Genomic DNA, 19,537 nt, shown 5'->3' on the forward strand with positions numbered 1-19,537 from the left:
CAGCTTGTGAAGTCAAGTCCAGTTAACTAGACTTGCATAGTCCTATTCAGTTGCTGGTATTTATTAGTAATATTTGTAAGTTACTTATCCAATCTTTTAAAATCTCTTATTTATTATAAAAATAATATAGACGGGGTTTTGCAATGAAGTTAATACCCTGCCAAAGGCTATTCCGCTGTCTAGTTGCATATAATTGTGTTCTTCAACCAACAGAATTTACATAAGTGGTGGATAAAATAACATCTCCTCCTCTGTAAATCCCATGCACATCCCAAAGGTCCGGAGGCCTAGATTCCCCTGGAGCAGATCCAATGGGCATGTATGGGACTGTAGGGAGAAGGAGAAACTCCTATAACATGAGTGTTCAGTACCTTGAACAGCGGTGCACACAGACTGGAAGGGAGGCTTGTATTTTAAAAGCTAACCATTTAATCAGCTAACAGAGATAACAAGAAGGCTGCTTGGCTAACGACCACAGCCACTGATAACCTTTGTGACAGCCCTTTTATACTCGGCTGTCGGGAGTCTTAACCAATCAGAATACAATAAAGTTTCCACTGGAAAAGCGGACCAGAGGGAGAACAGTATACAACAATGAGTGAAATACGCTAAGGCAATTTTCAAGTTAGCACCACAGCTGCAATGTAAAACTTGCTGTTCAAACACATAAGGAATAATTAAAATGTTTAAATGTTTGAAATTTAAATGTTTCCATATGAAAAATATTAAAATAAGATCTTATTTTATTAATTACTTTAAAATTGCAAAAGAAAATAGAAAAGGTTTGACTAAAAATCTAAGAAGGTAGCAAAGCTCATTCCCTAATAACTGGAATGGTCTAAAGCAGGGGTCTCCAACCTTGGCAACTTTAAGGCTTGTGGACTTCAACTCCCAGAATTCCTCAGCCAGCAAAGCTTGGAGACCCCTGGTCTAAAAGTTGGAGACCCCTGGTCTAAAGAATGCAAAAGGACAGTTGTAAAGGGATTAAATCATATAACAGATTTACAGTTTTTTTCTCATTGTTCAATAAGATCTATTCTTGGCATAAAGCAGACAGAGTGAACAAACATTAAGTGAAACAAAATAACATACACAAACTGTGCAGTACTAATTATGGCTAGTACTAATTAAGATATTTACAATCTTACAGTAATTTCTCACTTGCAGAGTAACCACAATGTTCATGTGTGTTCTTTGAAGTAGCTTTTTAATCAATTTTGGATTAAATTTGGATTTTTTTTTTTATTTAAAGCTATATTTATTGTTATTGTTCAAATGTAAGTCTAACAACATTACTTTTTCAGAGAATAACTTCTTATTCTTCCAGTAATTTACCTTCCCCAAAAAATTGTATTCAGTTATAAATTCACTCTCATTCTATTATTACAGAATCTATGCAATCATTAGTTCTGGTATTCAGTTTCCAATTCAGTATTTTTTTTAAAAAAAATATTATATAATTTTCAAGGTAATTTTTTTTCTTTCCATTGTTTTTATTTCACAACTGTTTTATCACAGATATAAGATCAAATAATTCTTATATTAGTATATCAACAAGGATACTCAAGGGAAATAACTATGGAAGTCATAATTCAAATATGTGGATTGTTCCCAATTGCTTCCATCGATTAAGAATTAATTTATTAAATGTATAGTAATTAACTGTTACAGCAATTAACATTAAAAGTAAAATTAGAAGACAATAGACCATAATTCAACACTGGCCTTGCATCTGATGCTATTTCCAGGTAATGTAAAAAATCTTTTTCTGCAGCAGTACAAAGAGTGGTAGGATTCAACCGGTTTGCACCTACTCACTAGAACTGTTTGTTAACTTTCTATGCAGTTCTTGGTTTCCAGAAAGTCCAATTGCCTCTTGAAAAAGCACCTCTGGTGCTTTTGTATTGCTTTGGAGTGGCTAAGGCACATGATTGCTCACTGATAGTAAGATTTAAAAAAAGGAGATAGGCATGTACTAATTTTATTGTGATTCTGAAAAGCTTGGGAGGCTTGAACCTGGTTCCCCTATATAATTTGTTAATTTGTCTCTTTAGCTCGGCATTTTGCAGCCCAAATATGCCCGCCCACTTTCTGGAGAGCTTAAATGACCTCTCTGCTAAAGGGGCTTCACTTTTTGAGCAAGAGTTGGCCGCTGATAGTTATCATTGCATTTTAACTATTTTAATTTCTCAAGGTGCTCTGGTACCCTCCTGATTTGTAACTCCAGCTTGCAAGTATTGCTGATGAAAAAGAAAGCATTCAGAAAGAATGGTTTAGGTTTCCATGATGGCTGTGACTGTCATTGAACGTCAGTGTGTATTCCCCCATTTCTAATCTAATGATTGGTATTTAGGGTAGCTTTTTGCAAGCAAAGAAGCTTTTTGTATTTTTGTACAGGTAATCCTTGACTTAGAACAGTTCATTTAGTGACCATTCAAAGTTACAATGGGACTGAAAAAAGTTACTTATGACAGTATTCCACACTAACGACTGCTGCAGCATCCCTACAGTCACAAGAGGCTGGCTGAGATGAATCACCACTCAACGTGAGTGATGTTGAGTTGGCCATGCCCACACAGTCACATGACCATCCAGCCACACCTATCCAGCTGGTCATTAGGGCAGAGAACTGGTTGTTAAGTTATATGAATCCCACCACTGAGTGCAAACAAACCTACAATAATTGATACACTTTCATTAAAATAAAAGTATTTTTTTTCCTTTCTCTAAATTGAAATGAAAGAAATGGATCCTTCTCAATATATTTCTCTGGAAAGGGCAAGTATTAAACTTCAGTGTTATTAGGTTATCTTAAGAAACTAGAATAACAGTTTTTTAATTTAAAGATCGCTAATATTTTGCTATCAGAATCCAAAACAATATATACAGTATAATAGTCCTTCCCAAGCAGATACAATCCAAATAACTGGATTAAAAAAAAATTAAGCTACAATTTTTATTTGTAGAAACCCTTATAAACGTTCTTTAATGTAATTTGATTCCAAACAGGGGCCTTTCCAGAATATTATTCAAAAAATGGATTATGCCTGAAAGTATAGATATTTGCTGCATATACGTTCAAAATATAGTAATGATGCAAGGAAGTGAAAAAAATCTGGATGAAAAGTCTGATTTATATTTTTAGTATGTGAAAAATGATAGCTAAAAAAAGAAATAATGACTAGGATAAAGATAGCAAATGGATTTTGCTAAGTCAGCTTCCTCCTAGATATTTGACAAGAAGTGGGACATACAGAGATATCCTTTACATGTTTGTTTCTATTATTTCTAGTTTATGGTGTATTTTTCTCTTGGAATATACAAATACTGTATTTTGACACTTATCCTGAAAGAAGCGGTAACTTTGAGACTGCTTCATTCCTTTGCATAATGGTCCCTGCCACTGCTATTACTCTTCATCTTTATTCCCACTAAAGAGATTGCTGTGGAACATCTATCATAAGAAAGGCAAGCTATATATTATACCTTTTTTCTGAAAACTTAAAAGACCAAATACAAAACAAATCTAAAAACATTCACACATGATTAAGGTTTTAATATCCATGAAAAGGTTTTTAAAAACTGGAAATGCTGTACCTTTTCAGTACGACAATATTCAGTTATGTGCCATTATAGTTATTTCACAATCCTACGTTTTACATTTACAAACAGGATGTATTTTCCAATAACATTAAACCATCTGCTGAAAACTACTGTTTCTTCTACAGTATGTATAATATTCTAATCTGGGAAGCAATTTGTTCCACTAACTATCCTTAGATATTAGGAAGAGTTTTTTCTAGGCAGCTTTTATTCTTAAATTACCAAACATTGAGAATACAATGACAGTTTGTGGTGATCATTACTACTACATTTAACAGTAATAAAAATAGCCTCAATCTGCAAAGTCAATTAGTGTCAAACATAATTGCTGGAACTCATTACTCTAAGTCAAGCATGACAGCTTTACAATTATAGGAGGTACTTAGTTTAAACAAATGGGATCCCAGAAGGAAATTTGCTATGGAAAGGCAATAGCAGATAATCAGATTGCTAGGCCATGCCTCTCAATTCACCTGGACTGTATGTATTGCTTGTCTTGCATTAAGAACCTAGTGTTGTTTTAGTTCTTGAACTGAAATTCCAATGTCATTTATTAAAACTAATTTCTTCTAACTCATTCTAGTATTGCTCCCATTTATATTTTAAAACAATGCTCATAAGATATTGAGTTTTAACTACTGAACTATTGTAAGACTGCCATCTAGTGCTCAAGGACCTTTTTTTTTTTAGTAAAAGGTAGAAGTTAAATTCAAAATTGAACTTATAAAAATGTATTATATTATTGTGACATTGATTATGTGCAGGTTCAGATTTGAAAGGAGAAGGATACAGTTATTCTATTACAAGCCTAGTGTATAATATGCTTGTCGTGGAATATTTAATGAAATACTGTTCAAAATAGGTGCAGAAAATATGTTTTGTTAGTCAATGGGACCAACACCAGTAAAAATAAAAATAGAATTAAAAATACATTAATAGTTACAACAAAGAAAAATAACACAAAAGTTGTGTAAACATTTGAGTTCTTCACAATTCTTGAGTGTACTAGTACAAAAAGAAGTCAGGTAATAGAAAAGCTCAAACCCTAGACCAGGTGTTTTTAGTTTAAGTGATTTACTTGAAAGTCTGTCTTAAAATGAAAACTGCAGATGAATAAATAGCAAATTATGTGGAGCACTCAAACATAAAGAATAATAGCTGACCACCTGTACTCTTACCCCTACCTGGAGTTCTGAAAATTTAAAAGACATTCACTAGTTTCAAATTTATCTTCTGCCTTGAGCAAAACATACAAATCTTTCGAACAGAAATAAAGAAATATAGCATCATGGTTTTTTGCTGATACAAGGACTCATTCTTCTTTACTTCTGTGTTCTGCTAAGCCAGCATGAATGGTGGAAAACTTTTAATTCAATATCCTCTTTTTATATAAATTCATTCCACACAAACACAAAATATTAAATCAACAATACAGTGACTCACTTTTAGAACAAGCTTATTTTAAATTCAGTCAAATACAGCTTATGTACTATTGTCACCAAGGTCATGGATCAAAATTGGCAAGATAGAGCATCTAAAGTCTCTTCCTATAGTAGAGCATCTAAGTCTCTTCTTACAGTATTTGCCCTATCCCTTTCCAGCCTTTTACATACTTGCATATGGATTATTACTGCTATACCAGTACAATAATAATCAAAGCATAGATTCAGAAGAAAGAAAATTATAAACCATGTCTGGCTGCAACCTAAATACAGATTTGTTATTATTGCAGGACATAGATACCAGAGTCTACTAAAATGAAGCTGTGCACCCCAAAATATCAATTAACCCCCTAGGCCAAACTCTCTCTGCTACCATTACTTCGATCTACAAATATCCCCCTTCCCATCAAATGATGATCGTATCAAAGCTGAGCAATTACCCAAACTTGTGGGGAGCAATGGGAGACAGAATATAGTAGTTCAGATTTTCCAAGGCTGACAACCAGGGCAGAAAGAAACTCTCATGAATAGTGCATGTAAAATGAATATAAAGTGCATAGTGCATATAGAGTGTACATCAGATTGCACTTTTCATCAGGAATAATTTTAAAAATTAAAATTGCCAATAATTTATCAAGAATTGTATAAACAACATCTGGGCATTCAAGGAAACAAAGAAATATATAGAGAATTATAACAGACATTGCTCGAAAATCACCAGCCAGTCATTTGACAGCATGTATCCAAGTTACAGAAAAAACGTCACAGAAAAAAACTGTCTTTTTACAGAAAAAATGTTTTACCTGTATTTTTTCTAGAAGCTATGATTATCTTACTCTTTTGTAAACAAATCAAAAAGGATTTTGTTTTGATTGTTGACTACATGTGAGCTGTAAAACACAAACTCCAACACACATATGCATCCAACAAACCAATAACAATAAATCAAGGGGACAAATTTCAAACATTGTTAATAATCCTAAAACCAAAACATCTGACTGTGATGCTCAAGAGAAATTTGTAGCTGTAATCAATTGTACATTATAATATAATTTTCTGAAAGTGATTATCAATAAAATCTTTTAGTTGAAGTGTAGTTTATTAAAACAATAAAGGTGGCATCAAATCCAACCAATTGGCATTCATCATTTCAAAATCATCTGTTTCTGTGATTAATATACAAAAGCATAGATTCTAAAACCAGATGTATTTCGACTGATAATATATGAAAAGCTAATCCATAAATTGGATGCTTCCATCTAGAATTCATCAACATCCATCATATAAAACAAATAGAAGAAAATACATTGGGATAAAATATTGCATCTGCAGCTTGTGCGTCTTACAAAATTGTGTCCATTCTATATGCATGAACATGTGCCAAATAACTTTATTACTCACTGAATTCATGTTGACTTAAAACAAAATGGATTTAACATACAAAATCATCCTGTAAGCATAAAACTCAAAGGATGCTGAACCAAAATTTTGCTTTTCAGCAACATTTTTAAACTAGGCTTGCTTTCCTTTTTTCCAGAGAACTACTAAATTGAATTTGATATACACTTTATTTCCATTACTTATATTCAAAATGACATTGTAACAATTATAGTGAAAATATGCTAAATAATTTGTAATACATAATTTGTTTTGAAATTTATTTTTTTAAGACACTTACTGTAGTCATCTGTGATAAAGCTGATCATGTTATTACATTGCCAAAGAAAATTTAATTTCCAGTTTACAATTTTCAAGCTATTGATCAATTTATGTGTCCCCTAAGAATAAACTAATTTCATTATAGTTAATGCCACATTAGATTTTAGCAGCAAAGCTAGAATGAAGTCAATATACATGTTCTGCATTTTATAGCCTCCTGGCTCATGACAGTGCTCCTACTATTTGTGAAATCTTTTTTTCCTAAATGTAACCTACTCACAAGTGTCTTGAAAACTCGAGCTGACACAATTTAGAGTTTAAAAACCACTCATATAGATTTTCAGAAATGTAGTAATATTGAAGTAACAATCCATTTACATTATTTATGAAAATTAAATTATATTTTAATTAATTATCTAAATTGAAGACTATTTGAATTTGTATTTAAGTATTATTATCTATACATGCTTAGTTTGCACAGATTTTGTATTCTTTTGTAAAAATTAAGCAGCGCTAAATATGGCAGATAAGAGAATTTTCTAAAGGTGGTCCCCGTAATTTTCTTTATTGTAAAATAACTAATCATATTAAAATTTGCTATTCCATTTATTCTACCACTGAAACCTTTTATCTAATCTTTCTAGCTGATATTAAGAACAGTATTAGTTCTTCACTGAGAAGGAAAATCATTCAGGATTTTGCAGCTTCAATTTCCAGACTTATAAACCAAATCCAGATATCAATATTAATCAAATTCCTTCATTCATTCCCCAATTCAGTGGTGGTGTTCTACTGGTTCGGCCCAGTTCAGGTAAACCAGTAGTAAAAAATTGTTACCATTTGGCTGAACCGGTAGTAAAAAAAACAGCTACCGGTTCAGCCAAACTTGTGATGACCTGGGGCGTGGCACAAAAATAACAAAATCACCAAAGTAGATAAAGTCCCTTTAATGCCTCCAACTTGGCCCCCAATGTCCAGTTATCCTTGGCTGGAAATCAAACTCTTCCAAAAACAGTCTACAAAGGGAAGAAATGCAGTTTGAACCCAAAGTAAATATAATAAAAAAACCAACACAAACCATGCTGAAGTAATTAATATGACAGGCCAGGAAGATAAATTGCAACTTCCAAAAGATAACACAGTACCCACAGTTGGGAGGACACCAAAACCCAGATAAGCCTCGACAAAGATAATGCACGCTTTGCTTTCAGCAACTTTGCCATGCGTAGTTTGCCCTTTTAAACAGTCTTCCCAGCTGCAGCACATGAAGTGGATCAAGGCCCTTTCCTCGGAATGCCCAGCCAGACTGTGCCCTTTCCCATTTCTTCCACAGTCACTGGATCCACACTCACACTCCCTGTCAGCTACTCAATCTCCCCCTCAGAATCGGACTCCAACAAGGGCATGACAGAACCAGTATTTCTTTTTTTTCCCTCCTGACGATCAGCTGTTCCAATGTTCAGCTGTGCTGGAATCCCCCTCACTATCTTATTGCTTCACCCAGAAGGTTTCCTGAGGCCCAGGAGCCAAAAAGAGGCACCTGGGTGCTGCAAAAAGAAAAAGAAAGAAGAAGCCACACTGACCCAGTCACATGGCCGTGCCCACAGAACCGGTAGTAAAAATATTTGCATTCAACCTGTGCCCCCATCCAAAATACTTTGTTCTATGAAATCAAATTTGTTAAAGCACTTAAGAAAAAAATACAATAAATGTATCCAAAATATTTCTGTTTCAGCCAAAACCAACAGCTTCTGTCTTTCCATTCCCACCTATATTTTTAAGTTGAATAGTTAGAAAGCTGGACAAAATAAAACAAATTCTATGTGTTTGCTTTCTTGATGTTTTACATGTTCACTCATATGGGAAATCTTGAGGGCAATTTTCCATCTCATATAATATACACCATGATAGAATGGCTAGAGTGTTGTACCTCCATACATTTTGAAATGCTAGATTCCAATATGAAGCCATTATCAAAGGTTTAAACATTTTTTGGATTTCCAAGTGCCTAAATGGCACTTTGAAAATTATTAAATGTGTAAGTATTTATTACAAATATATATAAGTTGATGGTTCATCAATTGTCTAAACATATTTCCATAAGTCACAATTGCTTACAATTTTTGTAATATTATAAAATTCAAAGTTGAATGAAAAAAAATGTATTTTGTAAAAATAAGTTTTGAATTTCCAAGTAGACAGGATAGAAGAAACAGATGGAAAGGATACCAAAATTCCAACACCCTCTGCTACATAACCAAGAGCCATCATAAAGTTATAATTGCTTTATATGATTATAAATTTCTGTTGTCAAAGTCAATACTACTGGCAAAGATGTATCTCTGGCATAACATATTCTGATAGCTTTTTCAGAGAACATGAATAGTGGAATGCATACAGAAACAAGCCATGTATAAATGAAGAGAAACTGTTCAATGAAAAACACAATTTGCTTTCATGAAAATGTATGTAGAACTATAATTTTAAAAGTTTCACGAAAGCTCTTTATCTTATAAATCTTGATACATACATTTAATGTTATATATGTAGCAATCTTCATATAAAAATTAGTGCCAGAAAATGCATTTATCTTTCACTTACTATAGAAATTTTCAATTCTTTGTTTCTACTCCTTTAATAGATGATAGTATGTATCATCTATTAATGTATGTTCAGTTCAAGGTCCACTTTTCTTTCTCTTTCTTTCTTTCTTTCTTTCTTTCTTTCTTTCTTTTTCTTTCTTTCTTTCCTTTCTTTCTTTCTTTCTTTCTCTTTTTCTTTCTTTTTTTCTTTCTTTCTTTCTTTCTTTCTTTCTTTCTTTCTTTCTTTCTTTCTTTCTTTCTTTTCTTTCTTTCTTTCTTTCTTTCCTTTCTTTCTTTCTCTTTTTCTTTCTTTCTTTCTTTCTTTCTTTCTTTCTTTCTTTCTTTCTTTCTTTCTTTCTTTCTTTCTTTCTTTCTTTCCTTTCTTTCCTTTCTTTCTTTCTTTCTTTCTTTCTTCTCTTTCTTTTTTCTTTCTTTCTTTCTTTCTTTCTTTCTTTCTTTCTTTCTTTCTTTCTTTCTTTCTTTCTTTCTTTCTTTCGATAAATGGAATATTGATCCATTGGTTGCAACAGAAATGGGTCAGCTTGTTGCCTGACCCCCACATTGTGGGAATGAAAGACAGATTAACCAAACTGGCTTTCATGACTAGAACTCACAATCTCCCATTTTCTATTTAGGTACCCACGTTGTCTCTGTCTCTCTGTGTGTTTCTGTCTCTTTCTGTTTTACTATTATATTGGATGAAATCATTTCATTCAAATATAAATGACAAAATGGGATCAGGAAAATAAGTTTAAGCACCACTAACAAAAAGTATTGAAATAACAAATATGCTGCATAGATTGAAAACAATCCTCACATGTTCAACAACTGGGCACTGATTGTATATAATACACTAATGTGGTAAATTTATAACAACTAAAATATACATTAATGCAATAGCTGTCAACCTGTATTATATCTACTTACCCACCTATGAACCTATATAAAACCCTTTCGTTACAAAACTTATTCTTAAGGATTAGCTATCTTATAAAATGTAAACTCCTACATCAAAACAAAACAAAAATTAGGATCCTCTTTTTACTATGGCCAAAATATAAAGTGAAATGAAGTAACAAATTCAACATATATGGTAACTTGTCTTTGTTGCTGCAACCAGATAATTTGTGCTGCTTTCCATGGGTCTTTCCCTTACTTGAATTTTTAAGATAAGATTTTTAATATCTGGATAATGAAGCATCAACACAGAATGCAAATGAATTTGGAAAAAATAATAAATTTATTCATAGTGTAGATTTACAATTAATGTAAGTAGTACAAGATGATATAAAACTAAGCCCACAAATTTCTAAATTACTAATAGAAGATGAATGGCTTCAGCTATTTAAAAGTGAAGGGTACCTAAGTGTGGTACAATTTTTCTCAAAGAAGATTTATGAAGCAGGACTATTAGGGAATTACAATAAGATTTTTCTTTAAGTTGTTCAGTGCCCACAAGTGTCACATCTTCTTCACTGTTTACATTTGGCTGTATTTATTTTTCTGAGCTCAAAAAAAGGGTTGATAACAAGAAAGTCTACAGATATATTTTGTTGTTACCACTAAATCTCATAAACATTTTTGAAATAGTCTATACATGTTTTGTTATAAATTTATTACCAGATTTATTTAACTCCAGATACTATAAATTCATTACATGTTCTTTTTTAATTATTTGACTCTTGTATTGAATCTTGAATGTAATTAAAATGATTGGCATATCATATTATAATTGTCTATAATTACATTTTAAAGCGCAGCAACCATTCTTTCAGTATCCAGAAGCAAGTTACCATCCTCCTAGTAGAAAGTAGAGTGATTTATCTTTCAGAGCAATGATACATGTTTTCACATTAAATTTTAATAATTTATCTTGAAATAAATAATAATGATAAGTATTTTGTTTTTTCCATGCATGTATCTCTTTGCCAAGGAGTTCAACAAATGTCAAGGTTACTATTTAATATATACCCTATATTCAGGGACAGTGTGTTATTGTTGCTAAGGGATCAATATAAAAATGTAGAAACCATGAGTTTTAAGCCTGCCTTAGGCACAGGTGGGTGTTTCTTTTACCCTAGGAGGGAAGTCAACGGCAAAACAGTTCTGAAAAACTTTGCGAAGAAAACTGTAGGAACTTCTCTGGGAATGATTGAACAGAAGGAAGGAAGAAAAAGTAACAGAAGAAAGAAAGAAAATATATATGCCATAAACGTACCACTGATCAATAGTTTCTAGTTAATAATTAATATCAGCTAATAATAACCTATCAATAGTGGTCTAAAATATATTTTAGTGTGTATGTTATTTCAAAGGAAGAACAGAGGAAAATGAAATATACAAATACTTACAGTAACATGTTCCCCTGAGTGGATTACCAAGATATCTATTTTCAGAGTCACAACTGCCAGGAAAAAAAGACAAAACAAAGGCTAAACATCTGATCATTATAAACAATACAGCATATTGAATATTTTAAATATAACATTCATACAGCCAGTGAAACAAGAAGAAAACAAACATAACTGAAACTATTTTTGTCAGCATATCCAATAATGTATTTCTATGCCTTTATAACAATATCTTTAAATTAGAATATTTAATTCTCTCATCAACCCATTTTAATCCTCCAATAATCTGCAGCATGTATAGAGGATATGGAATACAATGGCCTTTTGTTGATGTTTGGGTAACTTATGCTTGTTTGATGTTAGTTTCCATTTGGTTTGTAGTTTTATTCTTAGCAAGCTAGAAAAAGCTAGTGGAACTACATGGAACAAAAAGTGTTAATCGCTACCGTCTGTGTTCCTCTATCATTTATTATATTGCATCTTTGTTAATTAAATTAATTATGTTTATTAAAAGACAATAGAATGTATTCAGATCTAATTGCAAGCATAAGACAAACATAGGGAACGATTACCTGCAGCCAGAATAATGCTAATCAAATCAAATTAAACTCTGAAAGGTCACTTTTCATGTCTAACTCTGGAACAGATAATCTGCCATCATTGGCCTTATTTCAATCTTTCTACAAGGAATTGACTTAATTTATAAGAGAATGGGGGAGGTTAACTGTCTCATTACTACCATGTAATCATTTACATATATACATACATACATATATACATACATGCAGTACATACATATATACATTCATTCCTAAAATTCTAAAATGATGGCATTCTTGCACATAATAATTTTAAGATATTTAACACAATTAGTTTCTTTCGTAGTATTTTAGACTTTAGTTTGTTGTTTAGTAAAGCTTTTTTCCTTTTATGTTTCAAATAACTTCTTTGTATACCTTGAAGGACAACATAATGACTACTTCTAATGGTTTGGCAGAACAGAATATATCAATAGTAGTCACTGGACAAGAAATGTGAAAACTAGTTTTGTTGCTTTCCTCAGTAACACATTCATTTATAATTTAAATGTATATAATGGTAGGTGAGAATGACTTTGGGATATAGGATACCCAGGCATGGCCAAAGTAATGATTAGATAAACAACAGCTTAGCCTGCAGCAGGAATGTGTGGCAAGAAGCTCAAACAAGAGCCTTCCTAGTTTCTTGAGCTATAAAAGTGGAGACAAGTATTTGTAGTAACATTCTGCTAATGTAATATTACAATACAGTAGAATTAGCTCATCTTTCCTACCTGGTCTATACATAAGAGTGAAATCAATCTTGGAAATCTAAAAATTCCCGTCTTCTTTACAAGAAATTGACCTCTTTTAATCATCACTTTCTTACTCATTTCAATATACAAGGGAGCTGAACTTATCTCAGTATTTTCCCATTGTTTTCCTATTTGTTTGTGACTAATACAAGAACATTTAATATATTTAAATGTTCAAACATATGCTTATTTTATTTCAGAAAGCATTAGTGCCTTGCCATGACACCAAAAGCACATTTCTAAGAACAAAATGCAAGAACATTTTTAAAATTAACTATAAAATCTATAAATGTGTTCCAATAAGATTCAATCTATCACATTAATCCAGCTATTTATAGTATTTTCTAAGTTCTCTATTGACCTCTTTGAAAGTCAAGTACATGCTGCTGTTCAACATTTGTCAATGTTCCATGTCTACAAATAGGTCACTATACTCATATCTTATTTTCTACACATTTCTCCTCTTCCTTTTTTGAGTATCCAAAATATAGATACTTACTGATATTAGGATACTTAATTTCAATAGTGTTTGTTTAAATGTATAACATATTAAAATATATTTGAGTAAGATATGGATAAGATCTAATTTATCCAAATTGAAAATTAACTTTATGTATATGTAGATTAGAGCAAGATTTTTATTATCAAAATGGTTTACAACATGGTTTGAAATGAAAACAAAACATATGACCATTCTCTAGAGGGCAAACTGAGTCAAATAATCAGTTGCTTGGAGAAACAAGCTAACAATTGCAAATTCTAATAGGCTATCAAAATATTAACATGCTGACATGTTAATAATTTTGTTTTTCAAACAAAAATCACCCTTGTTTTAAATGATATGATACAGGCAAATGATCCAATATTGTTAATAAATCTATAAACAAAATAAAAATGGTATGAAACAGAAGAAAGGAATGGACAATCAGAAAAAAGGACAACTATATTTCTGTCAGCTCATAGACTTGAGCAAAAGTAGCAAATGCCTAACCTTACACAACTGAAGGTTTCCTCAGAATATTAGTTGATTCTTGAGAGACAATCTTAAGATAGGTGGAACTCAGGAAGCAATGTTTGCATGTGGCCTTTTTCTAACCTTTACCTGGCCCTAGCTAATCTTGGTAGCACTGTTTAGAACAGATACTATCATTTTTTTAAGGAAAATAAAATGGCATATTCAAAACATGATTGAAGTGCAATTTGTTCTGATTCATTGCCGTGGAAAACAAGATAGCTGGGTAGAAGAAAATCCAGCAAAATTCAATATGTTGGCTGTCACAATTAAAATAATTATTTCTGCATATGTCTCCTGCTTGTCAGTCTTAAAACAGATTCTGTTTGATTTCATGATAATATATTTCTACTAGAATATTATGCATTCTTACTTATGGCTGTGATAAATTAGGCTGGTTTGGAATATTTTATGTTTTATCCATTTGTCTGGCAATACATTTTTTGGCATAACAGTTTTCAAATATATTTTGGAATAATGGATTTATTTTGGCTTACTATTGAGGATTCTATTCAGAAATATCTTCTGTAGGTGGAAAGCATACTGGGCTTTTTTCCAGGTTTCCATAAAAAAAGAGTAGTATTTTTGTTTGCACAGGATATTGCATAAAGATTTATACAATTTCTCCAGATGAAATTCACAAAATTTCACACAGTATTGTAATTGTATAACACTGACAGAAACTACCACATGTTCCATGTGTACTTCTCAAAATTCATTCTATTTATTAATTCATTAAGAAATTCTTCAGATGAATTATGCAGTGGAAATGTATTCCTGTTAGAACATTATTAATAACACAATTATTTCCCCCTTTCCTATCCCTCTGTAGATGAACATTGGATGGAACCAGTTCTTTGTTTGAATATTGCTGAACAAAATATGGAAAGTGTGGTGGTGATTTGGGAGGGGGGTGCATTAAAATGATCCTACTATTGTTGCCAAAACCAAATCTTCTCCTGGTCTGGAATTTTTATGTATGTTTGAGTAACACAACATGATATTGGGAAAAATTATACCCATGTTGTAGAACATGCAACATACAATAGTCTATTCTTTCTAAGTTCCATGCTCCACAACATGGATAAAATAGTTCAACAAATGATGCAGAATTGGGAAACAAATAATACTGTAACTTGCATTTATTGTTTAACTTCAAAATGTCAAATGAAATTAGGATTTTTATGTATTGAATAAAATAACAAACTTAAAGTTTGGTAAAACTCTAACTCAGAAAAAGATTCTGTCTCAGAAACAGACATTTACTATTTGTAAACATCTTACCAGATAATCTTAAAGATAACAGGAAAGGTTAGCTTTCTGATTATTAACTTTTTTTCAAAGTTACAACTCACCTCAATTTTCAGATATTATCCAAGTTGAATTTTTCATTTGGCTCCTAGTAGCTTTCATCTGTTATTAGCTCTGGTTTTCTTTGGGTCATATTATAATTATTTATACTAGTCTCTTGCTAAATGATGTGTTAGATATTTTTGAGATACTTTTCTACTCCAGTCTTCCAATACTTTCTTTTATAATTGACACTTGGAAATCATTGAAACTTCAACCTTCTCTGTTTTATGGTACAGTCCTGGAAGGACTTGAGTAGTAGTAATGGGTAGTAATTTGTGACACAGATTAATGTTTCAGGCTTTTCCCATTCATTGCATTAACATTGTGGAATAAAAGGAACATTTAAAACTAAAACAAAAATGGAGCTTCAATATCACAAATGTTGAGACCGCCAACTTAGTGATATGCATGGACTGAATCTTTTTTGTGTTTAAAGAACTAAAATATTATTTTACTATAATTGTTCAGCTTAAATACAAGAAAACCTCAATTGCCTTCTTAAAAAATGGCATTTAATATCCTTATGCAAACATTAACAATAAACAAGATATCTGCCAATATTTTCAGACTGCTATATTCTGTTTCCACTTTTATTTTTCAAATAGTTTTTCTTTCATATTTAATGTAAAAGAACATTCATACTTCAAGTAGACACAAAGTCCAGATTTTGAACTATTTAAGAAATACAGAGTCTGAAATATCAATTGTACTCTATAATTTCTATAATTAATAAGACAAATATAGAGAATGACATTTTAATTTTCTACTTTCATTTCAACACCATGTTTCAGTTACTCAGGCAGAATGTGTCATTACATAGTAGGTTGTTTTTAGAAAAAAGAACATTGGTCTGAACTAAAAATCCAATCAAAAATCAAGTGGCTTTTCTTCCAATAAAAAAATGAAGGACAGGAGTATATACTAAATAATTAGTACTTTTCTTCTATTGGTAACAAAATAAGACATGTGAAAAGAAATTTTAAAAAGTTTCCTCTTTTTCAGGAATTGTTTCTGAAGTCTTTTTCAGATAAAGACTCTAATTCTAAACTCAAGTAAGGAACCATCTGATTTCTCTGAATTATCTAAGATAATTCTATCTAAGATAGAAATTCTGTAAATATATCTAACGAATAATTTCTATCCATTTAGTCAAGGCTATCAGTTAGTTTGATGATTAAATTAAGGACACCTTATGTAATCTGCATATAGTCCTTTAACTATAGTTTTATTTCTGGGTATTTAAAAGTAGTTTGTCAACAATATGATGATGATGATAATAATAATATACTTTGCATTATTTCTAAATTTGCTTTTGGTGAGTTTGTGCATTCTTATAAATGGTGATAAGAAGGAGGTATAAATGATAATGCCAAAGACTCAGCAAATAAGGTTTTCCTTGTCATGGTCCTGTGGAATATTATGGCTGCAAATCAACCAGAACTCTCAATTACTGACTCAATTGAGATATTATGGCCAAGTCAACTTTAGAAAACCAAAAATAAGCTGTGGTCTTGAATACTATAACATCCTCATGAATGCCATTTTATCATTTGCAAATAAACCAAGTATAATATGAAGAATCAGAAAGTTAAAAAAAAAAAGCTTATTCATAGTGGGATGCCTACGATTCAGTTATGACTGGTGAATTGTTCCAGTGTCTGCTAAGTCATTTTTCTTTCTCCTTTCTAATTCAATGTGTGGTGAATAACTCTATTTAAATATTGCACTTGAAGACATTAAAGAATAATAAGCTCAGATTTACAGATAGAAATTTAATTCAAGCAAGTTGGTTTGCAAACCAGCATCATGTCCAGTCTTGAACCATAATAATATATGTTAAGTCCACATTTTCACAATTATTTTTATTAGCTAAACACATTTCTTTTTACTGAAAGAAAATGATAAAATCTTATACTATTAGAATACACCAATAATTTAGCTTCCTTCTCTTAATCTTACAAATCATGTGTTATTGTCCCTTGCTCTCATTCCAAATTTGGATATCAAAATAATTTTGCATGAAAATAACTACTTTCATTTAACAGTAATTCATTTTACATTGCATTTATTCCTGCTCTGCAGTTTGTCCACCAATGTTCAGGGGAATATAAAACAGTCAATTTGAAGAATTCTAATGAAATGTAACAATAGAAAAGCTATTGAATTTTGCTGTTGAATTGTATGTACAAACATCACCCTGAAAATTACATTTAGATTGTAACAAAAAAGTGCACCCTAATACCATTACACAACTATTTCCATTAGTGAGAAGAGGTTACCATTTTTTTTAAAAAAAAAGTCTTATACCTTGAAAAAAAATATAAAACTAATACCTATCGGCAAGCTTTGCAAAAAAAATAGATTAATAGCATGTCTTTGGGCTCAAAAGTCAAATTAGTATTTGCACATAATGGAATAACAGGAACACAGATTGGCTTGAAAAAGATCTCTGAAGAATGCTGTGGTAAACAGTTTGATTTGTCAAGAAAACTTGAGCTGATGTGCCCATATAACTATAGCTGCAGTTGTGGTAAGTTCAGGGAAGATTTTACTTCTTTAAATAAAGCTTAAACTTCTAAAGCCTGCCACATTAATAGATTTCTAAAGATCAATTTAGACCAGTGGTAATCAACCTGGTCCCTACTGCCCACTAGTGGGCATTCCAGCTTTCATGGTGGGTGGTAGGGGTTTTGTCCCCTACTTTATAAATCACCATTACTGTGGAACCGGTGGGCGGTTAGAGAAAATTTTACTATTAACAAAGATACAAAAGTGGGTGGTAGGTATAAAAAGGTTGACTACCCCTGATACAGATGGACAAACAATTTTCCTTCCTTCTTTCAGAATATTATGTAACTATATGAGAAGCCATTTTTCCCCACTTTGGAAACAATCTCTTCATGTTTAAAATGTAATATAACTGGTTTCAGTTATACAGTAAATTAACATACAAATAGATTTCTTTCTCATCTTTTTCCTCACTACTCCCAAAAGGGGGAAAATGCATATCAGAAGTTGGATGGGGGGGTGGAGTTTGACTGAAAAAGATGCAGGTAATTATAAGCTAGGAACAAAAACTTTCAATTACCTTCCCATGTTCTCCCAAAAGAGAGGAATATGAAATGTGAAAGCTTCACCATTTGATCTCACGATGATAGCAACAGTTTACTATGATATCTGAAGCAGTACAAGAGCAGTACAAGGAATTTTGACATTAAGAATATGAAAGTATAATGCCAAAGTAAGAATAACAGAAATTTAAATTGAAATGTGCCAAACAGCTGAAAGCCAAACATGTACAAATCTCAGCTTTGTTAGTGTAATTATACTGGAGAGAAAGGTGGAAAATTGACTTATGTCACTGAATAGGCAAAGAGAAAAGGCAGAACAGGAGATGCAGTTTTACAGTATCAAACACAAAGACAACTCTGATTACTAAAGATAGAAGGACAATTGAGAAAAATACATTGTCACCACTGGTAAAATACAATAGATAGATAGATAGATAGATAGATAGATAGATAGATAGATAGATAGATAGATAGATAGATAGATAGATAGATAGATAGATAGATAGATAGATAGATAGATAGATAGATAGAGACCGACAGACAGACAGACAGACACTACAAATAGGAAATAAGTTTACATACACAAACACAAAGACCTAGGAAAAATATAGTTTTCTCACAATAAAAAGCTTACAAGCCATGAGCAAATTATTTTTCATTCCTTACTATGTTATTATCCCGCTTCTGTATCGTTGGTATTCTAAAACAATGGATCTATTCAGGTACTTGTTCCTGAAAGACAGTCTGTAGCAGCAAATTTGTCAAATTCTTGCTTACTTCTTGTAATATTTTTTTATTTAACCAACTGAAGTAAGCAATCTTCTTAGTTGCATAAAAGTTGCATCTTTACAGCCATACTTTCTCTGTTACTGGTTTATCTGACATCATGAAAAGCAGACCATATTAGAGGAACAAAATTTGGAAAGGAAACAGTAAATCTAAATTGTCAGGTCCTCATTTAAGTAACCCCCAAATAGCAATTCACATTATTCTAAGACTTCAAGCTCATTTCATAAGCCTGAAAATATACAATAGTACTGGTCCAAATAGATCTGCAAAGCTATAGGAATTTTATAGAGATATTAAATAACATAATGTCTAGAAAACCACTCCCAACATGGCATTTCCTTT

The 19,537-nt window shown here is 31.7% G+C and overlaps 1 protein-coding gene across 5 annotated transcripts in view; it reads right to left on the reverse strand.

Annotated features, from left to right (window-relative positions):
- Positions 1-19,537, reverse strand: part of ATRNL1 (attractin like 1) — a 530,678-nt gene that overhangs the window by 333,465 nt on the left and 177,676 nt on the right. For all 5 annotated transcript variants that reach the window (XM_087964472.1, XM_087964473.1, XM_087964474.1 and 2 more), the window contains exon 21: positions 11,638-11,690. In XM_087964472.1, coding sequence (XP_087820598.1) covers positions 11,638-11,690 — 53 coding nt within the window. The remainder of the gene's footprint in view (positions 1-11,637; positions 11,691-19,537) is intronic.

Source organism: Notechis scutatus, chromosome 4 (assembly GCF_049901735.1).
Source record: "Notechis scutatus isolate UNSWTSFEM ecotype Mainland chromosome 4, rNotScu1.2, whole genome shotgun sequence".
NCBI classification, from domain to species: domain Eukaryota; kingdom Metazoa; phylum Chordata; class Lepidosauria; order Squamata; family Elapidae; genus Notechis; species Notechis scutatus.